The sequence below is a fragment of the Pocillopora damicornis genome, chromosome 2 (genome assembly GCF_964200805.1).
Source record: "Pocillopora damicornis chromosome 2, jaPocDami1.2, whole genome shotgun sequence".
Classification (NCBI taxonomy): Eukaryota; Metazoa; Cnidaria; class Anthozoa; order Scleractinia; family Pocilloporidae; genus Pocillopora; species Pocillopora damicornis.
Genome location: NC_142671.1, coordinates 26,790,412 through 26,801,046, shown reverse-complemented (window position 1 = coordinate 26,801,046; position 10,635 = coordinate 26,790,412). Strand labels below are relative to the sequence as shown.

The following is a 10,635-nucleotide window of genomic DNA, read 5'->3' as shown; positions in this document are numbered from 1 at the left end:
GGTTGTGGGTCGTGCTTTAATCCTACCGGTTCTTTCAAGTAATGATGTTTGTGTTATTTTTGAGCCGCATTTTAAACAAAACCTGTCGCCAGGATTGATCTATTACTGCACGCCGCGCAGAAATCCGCCATGTTGGGACGAGAGTAAATTGGCGGCAATTTTTTACTGACCGAAAAGGAAAACATTTTCTAACTGTTGCAGTCTCGTCCCCGAAAACAACGCCTATCACATGCGCCCTTACAAGTTTCCCATGAATCGCGCGATAATTTATCATTTATCGCACGATAATTTATCATTTATCGCACGATAATTTATCATTTATCGCACGATAATTTATCATTTATCGCACGATAATTCCCATTTATTGCGCGATATTTTTATTTTGTCGCGCGATTAATGAGATTTATTACACCCATTTTTAAATCACTGCTGGTCCCTGTTACCTGATTCTGACTGGCTCTAATTGGTGCGATTTATTTACGAATCGCACCACCTTTTGCTTCAAATTGCATCTTTTTCCCAGCCAATGAGGAGGCTACACCAAAAACAAAACAGCCGATCAAATTCCAAGGCGTGTTTAAAGTAACCGATCAAGAAAATAAAAGACAAAGAGTGTCATGTGGCAAATTTTGCAACTTTTATTTCCAAAACTCTTATTTTCTTCTCCCCCAAAAATGGATGATTTAATTTCAAACCGGCTCAGTACTGCATTAATAAAATATTTGAACTGACCAAGTCCTGTATTTAGGCGATTTCAAAATGGATGTAATAAAGTGGTAATTGAACCTCGTGTCGTGCAATTTTGGTCTGAAATCATACTTGTGATAACTAATCGAACTTGCGCTGCGCACTCGTTCGATTTTGAAATCACGCTATGATTTCAGCCTAAATTGCACTCCACTCGGTTCAATTACCATTATTTATCGTGCGATGAAAAAAAAATGTAGCATGTCCTTTATGGGCCACCATACTTTATTGATTCACAGAGCTATGTGTCGTAGAAGTATCGCAGAGTACTACTAAATGATCTTTTCACGAAAGTAAAACAAACTATTGTCCTCAAAACATACCTCCCAACTGTTGCCCCCACTGTCGTCCACGGAAACAGCGTGCGTGACAGCCGATCACGTGCGACCTAACAAGTTTTTTTCATTATCAATAAATAATGACCAGGTGAAGTTAATTATTCATACACAAGTGGTTTGGTTAACTTAATGATTTGTAAATAAATGTTTTAGAGACAGACTGATTTTTTTAAATAATCAAAATTGTTTAATTCATTATTTACATATAATAACTTCTTCGGTTAAGGATGTTTATAACTCAGGATGTACCCACATAAATTTTTTACATATCAGCGGACAAGTTTAGTGTCTTATTTATAAACAATTTTTCTAGCAGTTTTAATTGTTTATTAATAAGGGAAAAAAAGCGCAAATTCGTTATAAATTAATAATAAATTTACAACCGCCCTATATTAACCTTTCACGTCACATTTTTTTTAATGATGTATCACGGTAGAGGAAAATGATATTTCTTTTAGATGCTAAAGGAGAAAAAGCATATCATATCCAAAATCAGCTCCTGTTCAAAATATTTACAATCAAAAATATCGTTACGACGCTATCACTCAATATTCATCCCTCAGTTCGACGAGTACAAAAGTTTCCCCGTCCCTCCCCGGCCTCCCGTGATTGTCATTAGATTGTCGTTAGATCCCTTTGAACGTCGGGAAGGAACACAAAACGTTGTTCTTTCGAATTTGGAGGAAGAAGTAAAGCAGTGTGAGTCATTTCTCTACTCAGTATGGCTAAACCAAGTAAGTGATACTCCATTCTTCCCCTTAAATTCTATGTGACTCAGTTAAAGCTGGTTTTTTGGTTATTCTGTTGTATAGAGGTGTAGAAATGCTTTGAATGTAGCATCACACAATGTTTTGATGCAAACAGCAACAATTAATCCCATGGGTATTGAAACTGTAAGCAAAACTACTTGCAACCTCTTGTGGTATTCAAGCTTCAAATCGTAGTTAGATCTTTTGGTCTTTAGAAATAGGGTGTTCATAAGAGACAGGATAATCTAATCTGACCACAAGAAAGGTGCAAAACTTAGGCGAACGAAATACGATTTCTAAATTACGTAGTACGCAAATTTTGTGCTGTGTACTGCATCTCATGTTTATATATAGCTCTATATCGGAGGTTATATTTGGACCTTTAAATCGATATTTCCAATAAATGAAGCAGTATCTCGTTTTGTGCTACAAATTATAGAAAAGAAGGTTAAAAAAAGAAAGTTCATCGGTATAGCAACTGGTTTAAACAATCTAGATCTTCACTCAAATAAATTCACGAGAATGGTAATCGATTGAAAAGAATGATGTTACTTAATACATGCATTACTGAAATCTTGATACGAAGACTTGCACCACGCCTTGAAACAGTACAAGTAAAAATACACTAATGAGAATCAGTGATAACACCACACAATGTCTTGTCTCCATTTTGCGGTGTTTTCGTGTTCGAATCAGTATCAACAGTGTATTGAGTTAAAATATCTAAAGTTTAATTCGTCATATGTGAGGTGTTATTCCATTTTTGTAGTCTTCAGTTTGATTGTAGTAACTATAGGCTTTGAGGTTGATAAATTACTTTTTGGTGAGGCATAAAAAAAGGGATTGACTGAAATGTGGCATGAATGTGGTAAATGAGTATTTTGGGTGGTACTCAAACGATCTGGTGGCATCAGAGTGGGCCTTAAACCATTCGGCAAAATCTAAATCAAAAGAATACAATTAGAGGTCTTATTTTAAAAACCTAACACAATATAATTTGTTTCCTGGATTTGAATTTTGGGTGCACCGTTGCCATTCCTTTCTGTGTCGCAAAGGTGCAAGGAATTGATCACAAAATCGTCTTCCTGTTTCAATGATGTATATATTTTTTTGCAATAAGTGCTAATTATGCAATAGATGACATTGATGGAGGTACACATGAAGTGATCAGTAATCTTAACAGATTGTTTGGGTTCAGATATTTTCTCAACATTCTGAATGAAAGGACAAGTTTTGCATCATGCCTGCATGCATTTGAAAGTTCCAGTTGATCAATAGTTTGTATTGATCTTCTGGCCATAGAGTTGCCCATGTTATGTAGTGCCAGTCTGGAAATCATTTTGAAGTTATTTAAAGTTTTTAAGAATGGTTGATTTAACAAATGATTGAGATGTTGAAATGTGAGGGTGAATGGAATTCAATCTGTTTTTTCCTTTTGTGACATTTACTTAAATGCCAGAAACAGGATAGCCAAATTTTTCTAAAAACTGACACATTGTGTCTGATATGTTGAAGAAACCAGATGTGATATCTCAGTCTTTCAGCTGAACATAGAAAACAAAAAACAGATTTTCAAGAGCATTAACTGGATAAACTTGTAAGAAACTGGTCCTGAGCCAGTTAGCTGTACTGACTGACACCTTTTGAGTAGTTTTAGTCTTCCCAGACTTGTGTTTGTGTTATTTCAGGGTAAAACTGCTGATGTTGATCCACTGCAGATCATGACTGACCACAATTTGACCCTGAATGATTTGTTCTTTCTACCCATTTTATTCATTGGCTTCCTTATTCTTGGGGTCTGTTTTGCATTCTGCTGTTATCTTTTGAGGTAAGTAATAGTTACATAGTTTAATATTTGTAGGCAAATCTTTGACAACAGGAATTTTTCTTATTGGACAGGGCTCTCCCAACTGCAAAATTACGTGTAAACTAACCTCTACCCCCCTTGCACACTCCCTTTCACTCCCAAGATCTGATTGTTAATTCTCCTCACCAGGTGCTACACATTTCCTTTTAAATTCATACGGAGAATTTGTTGTTAGATCAAGATAACTTGTGCTTGGGAGTGATTGATTAGTTTGAGTATTCTCATAACCTTTTTTTAGGGTAATGTATGGATATTATTGGGAGAAGTTACATGTAAATCACTTTCAGGAGTGAAAAGTTTAAGGAAGTACATTTTTCCAGATTTATTCTTGCAGGGGTATTTTTTTCTTTGCAAACTTTTTCCCTTTTTTTAAATGGGACAGTGAGTAAGGGGATAATTTTCAAGACTTCATGGGCAGGAGAAAGAAAATTTCCCTAAGAATAATTAAAATAGAACTATATGTATTACCTTACAAATTGAATTAAACCTTTAACTCCCAAAAGTGATTAACATGTAACTTCTCCCTATAATATCTAAACATTATACAGCAAACAGGTCATGAGAATATTCAAACTTATCAAGTAGAAGTTGTTATCTCCATCTAACACCAAATTTGTACCTAATTTGGGAGGAAATGTGCAGCAGCCAGAGGGGAGAATTGACAATCAGATCTTGGGAGTGAAAGGGTTATTAGGCTTTATTCAAATGTTGATATACCTGTACATTTGGTTTACAAAGCTATTCAGATTTCAGTCAATAAACCCTGTGTATTATTAGTTTCATTGGTAACTAAAGAGATTCATTCTGCACATACTTATTCAGTGAAACTGGGCAATAGTTCAGAAGCAAGGTAAAGAAATTGAAACTAGGTGATCCAATTTGTAACTGCACCTCATGTGCATGAATTATTATTGTTATTATTACACTCTTTTGATTTAATGCAATTATAATGGCTTAATAATCCCTATATTATTGTATATATTAAATTATATAGATTTATTTTCTAGTTTAGTTATTCATGCACACTTTTGTAATAAGCTTTCCTAACTCATCAGTGTTCTCCTGATTAAATATAGTTATCATCATCATCATCATCATCATCATTATTATTATTATTATTATTATTATTATTATAAGGACTTGCATTTTGCCTTTAATTGAGTTTTGAATTAGCATCCCCATCTCTTTTCCTTGAGTAGACCTTGAAATAGACAACTCTTCACAGAGCCCATTGGTGCAAGTGTTTATGGTTATGGAGCACATGAAGACTGTTTGTTTTAAAACCAAAACTAAAGTATTCACAATGGCCAATCAAAGGAAAGGAAAAAAATACAAGGAGCCAATGAGAACTTAAAGTGAACTCTGAAACAAACTGTCTCAACGGCAGCAAATAGCAGTGACAAGGGCACAATAGGTTTTAGATTATGATTGGTCCATTGACATAGTAGAGCCTGTTTTCTGCACCAGTCCTTCAGCGAAGTAAAGCAAAACCAAAGCCATCCCAGAATGCCTTTGATACTAATTTGAAAACTGCTCTAGTGGTAGAGGTTAAAGGAATCTGCAGTGCAAGAATTAAGGAACATTCTCCTGTAGACTGAGGTAGTCTGTGGTAGTGATATGTCATATGAAAATGATCATTCTTTTTTTTTTTTTTTTTTTTTTTAAAGGACAATGAGGGATGACTATGATATTGATGTAGAATCTCCCAGAAGAATCAGATATGATGGTTTGAGGCGGGTAAGTTACAGTCTGTTAGGTTTTAATTGAGATATTTGAAAGATCAGTCTTTATATATTAAGTATATAAGTTGTGTGGTGTCTCATGCCAGAATGTACATTAAGAGTATACCTCTCACAAACTGAGTCTCATCTGTACTGTTAGTGATGGAACAATTTTTTTCTGCAGAGATTTATGGCCCAGGAGTAGAGTGCATGAGTCATAAATCCCAGCAGAAAAAGAGAAATCACTTTCTTGTATTCTAAGTAGCTGTAGAGTTAATATACTGTCTATCAATTTTATTCTTTTCCATATGGCGCCTTCTTGAAATTTGATAACTGTAGAAAAAATGAACAAGATTTTGCTGCAGATACTTATCAACAGTTCTCATATTTTCAAAGGAAATTCATAGATTTTGTTTTCACCACTTGGATTTTTTTTATATTTTGATTCAAAGGGAAATTACAGGAAGAAATGGTTGAAGAAAATTTCATTGAAAAGTGATGTAAGTCTATAAATTAAGATATTTGCCAGCTGGTGTCTGTATTAATAATAATAATAATAATAATAATAACTTTATTTAAGTGTCAGTGTATTTAGCACTGCTGTGCTAATTGGGGACACTGTAAATAAGGAAACAAATATCGTAAATGAACAGAAACTCGTTAAAAACCCCAACTGGTAGGAGGCAGACCAGTTGGCTATCTACAAAGCGTGCAGGAGTTGAATTCGGGGCCACCGAAGACAAATCCATCCAGTGGCAGGGAGGAGGACTTGAACCCGGGACCTCCGGCTTACAAGTGCAGCACCCTAACCACTAGGCCACGCTCGCCTCCTGTATTATGGGGAAATGTGGCAAAGAGCTACAGGAGTATACTCAAGACAAATTATAACTAGTTAAAAATAAGTTAATTAGCTAAAATAGTTAAATTAAGTAGTTAAAATAAGTTGATTAATAAGTTTATTGATGTATTAATTAATACTTAATATGTAAGTACAGTGCATCATGTACACTCAAAGAAGCCTTCTTTTCTTGCTGTGTGCCTTGATGATCTTATAAATTTCCTTGTTACAATTAAATTTCCCTGGTCCTTTGGTTGTAGATGCAGGTTTTACATTTTCTCCAGAATTTCTTACAGTAGATTTATTTGTTACTAGACATGTGCAATTTGTTTGGATGATTTCCAACACAAAGAAGAAATAAGCATTTGTAGATGTGGCCATGCTTACCATCACAAGTGAGTCAATTTTAGTTTTTCCCTCATGTTCATAACTTCTTTTATTGTTCATTGAAGATTAGTACTCCTGATCCTCTATAATTTTACCTGGGTGTACTTTAAAGTGTAACCATTTCAATAGTCATACATGTTTTAAGTTTCACAATCATTATCCATTCACACACATTTGCTGTTTAAAATGTTCAGGTGTATAATGAAGTGGATGGAAATCAAAGAGACATGTCCCATATGTCAGAGGAACTGCAGACATGAAAATAACAATGGTGGCGAGAGAACCCCACTACTGCCAAATCCTTTGGATATATGAATAGACTGACTCCCATGTTTATCAAATGTAATGAGTACAACAAGTCAAAGTCATCCCGCAGCAACACAACAGGCTCCAAAGTTAAATGTCTCTGACATAGGTAAACGACTGTTGCTGGTGACGTTAAGGTTGACATGACTAACAATGTGAATGTGATCTTTAACAGTTATTTTTCCAAGAGTAAGCATAAGTTAATGAGTTGCTGGCCAACAAGGTACCTACCGCTGAATTGACTCTACTTATCTCTGTCCAAGGACAGAGAGTGCAATTAAATAGTCCTGTGACATTAACTCAAGGAAATATCTCAAAACTTTTCTGCAGACAATGTAAAAGGGTTATTTCTTTTTTCCACACCAGGACCATATTTTTGGGCTTCAGTAAATGAGATGAGGTACCATTACTTATAAACAAATCAAAGTGCTGGAATTGTAATACAATACATTTTAATTTTTTTTAACTATTTAATATATCTTGCTAAGTAAGTTCAAGGTCAGCAATGTGGGTTTCAGACTAATTTTTTTCTGCTCTGAGTTAAAGCCCAAGCGTAAGCATGCAGGCCTTAAATCTGAGCAGGAGAAACAAGGTACTGAAACTCATAGCACACGCCTGGAAAACAAGGTTTAGAAGTTGGTAAGATATTTATTATTTCTCTGGGGTGAAATAGAGTAAGGAAGATTTCAGTTCAAACAAACTTTTGTGGGCAGTACAGTGAAACATGGTCAGCTAAATTGACCAATCATGTTGCTCATTCTTACTGAGAAGTATAACATGGCCCACTAGATTGACCAATCGTGTTGCTCATACTAACCGAGAGATATAACATGTCCTACTAAATTGACCAATCATGTTGCTCATACTAACTGAGAGATGTGATAAAATTGTCATATATTTCCAGCTTTCAACTGATTTACAGACAAGCCTTGTGCTAAACTGTATGGCAGTACAATGAGTTTATAATACTGGAAAAATGTGTTTGCCCTTAGAAACAATTGAAATGCAGGTTCTATTGTCTTCTAGCCATTCAATTAATGTTTATTGAAAAATTGGGTAAAAGGAGATAAAAAGAATCCTGTTATTAAAGTGGTCTGTAAGTGTACAAATAATATATACTTAAAAATAATTATATGGAGTTTGCTAGATTTAATTTTTACATTTTATATGAATTTAATGAATTGTTTGTGATTCTAATGTCAAAAATTCAGCTTACAAGCAATACATAAGAAATAATGTTGAATTTTTTTTACAGTGTAAATATCTGGTATTTTCAGTATCTACTATTAGCTATTTACTTACAGCATGTGTTTCAGTATGAAGTATTTGGGCCCTTTAACCATACACTCCAAGGACTGACCAAAAATGAACTTCTTTTAATATCAATACATTTTTGTGCAGATAGGTAAGGAGAAGTTAGCAAAATCTCAACTGGGAGATCTTTTTTGTTTTAAACTCCAAATTCTTCTAGAAGAAATTTAGAGCAAATAGTTATGAGAATTGATAATTAAATCTTGGGAGTGAAACAGTTAAAAATTGTTTTCTTTTATACCACACATGACAATGGCCATAATTTAGGATACTGGACTGATAAAGTGAACCTCATTTCTGAGCTTTTTTGTTAGCACTATTATTTTGTACTTGGGTATGTGCTTGGGGTGGGAAAGTGAAGGAATTGACAGGGGGGACTGACATTGTGGCTTGGTGGGAAGAACAAAGGTTGATTTACAGTGTTAATTTTTATAATGTAATAAAGTTTCAGGCCAAGTGTGTCCATCCTCCAATGCTTCTGTTATTCAGTTTTTGAGGATGAAGGCACTCCTCTTAATGCAGCATGCAGGGTAATCCATAGCAGGCCTCCCCCTCCTTATCCTCAATCAATATATGGTCAGGTAGCAGTTCACTGTTATTAATCTGGAATGTCAGACAATTCGCCCTCCAGCCAATTAGCCCCCAATTTCTAGACAATTCACCCCCAATGTGAAGACAACTTAATTATTGTAGAAAACATAGCTTTTGTCACAAAGTAATTATTTCTTGGAAGAAAAAGAAAGCTTGACTATTCAAGGTAACCAAAACCAAAATGATATATCGATTGTCAATCGCATTAACACAAGATGGTGCTTCGTGTTCAGTTCTTTGGTTTTAGATGCGAGAGAATGTGATTGCCATTTGTTAGACTTATAAATTTGACTGTAGATAATCTTGTTTCATCCACAATTGACACGAACAATTCAGTTGACTGGCTAGCTAGAGCAGTTGTGCTCTCTTTTTCTTTTGTAAATCAGTAACTTTGGTGTTTTCACATTGGGGATGAATTGTCTAAAAATTGAGGGCTAATTGTCCGGGCGAATTGTCTGAGGGGCAAATTGTCCAGATACCCTTATCTGTACCTGTGTTCTTAGGGGAGGCAGAATGCTTGAAAATTGTGGTTTCCTTAAAAGCAAGCAAGTATTCTTTAACTGGTGTGTCTCTTGTTGGTTTGGTTTATTAAGATACATAGAACATTCCTTTGTTTTCTACATTTTCATTGATACTATCCAAACTTGATGTAAACCTGACACCATTTAAATGGACTGAGAATGAAAGTAAGCATATCACATGCATGTACTACATGCCAGAGGGTACAAGAGATCTAACAGTTTTCCAAATACCTGCTTCACCTGCACTCTGGCTCTTCTTTCTAAGGATGTTGATCAGTCCTTAATTTAGGACTAAATGATTTTAAATTTAAGAGTATCTGATAGTGATGAGGTGACCTATTGGTTAGCACGCTGATAGGTTAAATGTACTTTTTTATTGCTGGCCATTTTGAGTGCACTAAAAGGAAAAAAGACAATTGAGCCACAAGATGATTGAAAAAGGATCCTGATAAACCTGCTCCTTATAACAACTAATCTGAGACTGTCTGCTCCAAAAGGTGCTAAGCATTGTCATTAAGAAAAGTTCCCCAAGTCTTCCTTGAACCACCTAACTTTCATAACAAGATTTCACATTCCCCCAGGAAAGGCAATTCTGTTGATGCAAGAATATGAAAAAATCAATTCTCAGAATGTATCAACACCCAGAACTGAAATGACATTCTGTGGGGTTTTAAGGTCTTTTTGATAGGTCATCAGGTGTATTAACATTGTAGCATTTAAGGCTTAAGATGAGTAGCACAATCACCATACCCACTTCTGTAACATGTATGGAAAATGTGAAAATTGCTAGTTTGGGACAAAATCACTTCTTTAGGTCTGTTTTAAACTCACATTTATTATTACAACTGATTTATTTCAAACTATTTTATTTTTGTCACATTTGATTCAAATTTGTATTTACCCATAATCCCTTGTGGGTATGGCCTTTTTCACAAATAATCAATTTTGAGTTCACTGACACAGTAAAAAGTAGAAATAATAACATTTTGTATTACATGGAGGCTAGTATCTCCCTAGTGAGATCAACTGGCACTCTAAAAACTGACTTTCTGCCTCTTTTTATAACTTGAAGATCACATCACCATTTTTCTCTTGGAAATTCAGCTCTCTTTTTGCGATTCTTTTCATTATATTTTAGATTCCTTAGCCTATTCTTTTCCTGCTTTTTCCTCCTCCACTCTTTGATCCTCGCAAGCTTTTCTTCCTTTTCGTTAACCATACCTCTTGTCAAGCGCACTTGTCGTGACCGGAAGCGAGTT

The 10,635-nt window shown here is 35.0% G+C and overlaps 1 protein-coding gene across 1 annotated transcript; it reads left to right on the top strand.

Annotated features, from left to right (window-relative positions):
* The first annotated feature begins 1,721 nt into the window (after window positions 1-1,721).
* On the top strand, window positions 1,722-8,737 carry LOC113673865 (RING finger protein 122). The gene is made up of 6 exons (XM_027190320.2): window positions 1,722-1,819; window positions 3,523-3,662; window positions 5,369-5,438; window positions 5,875-5,922; window positions 6,576-6,655; window positions 6,842-8,737. The coding sequence occupies exons 2-6, from the start codon at window positions 3,556-3,558 to the stop codon at window positions 6,960-6,962; spliced, it is 426 nt and encodes a 141-aa protein (XP_027046121.2). The 5' UTR covers window positions 1,722-1,819; window positions 3,523-3,555; the 3' UTR covers window positions 6,963-8,737.
* Window positions 8,738-10,635: the final 1,898 nt, after the last annotated feature.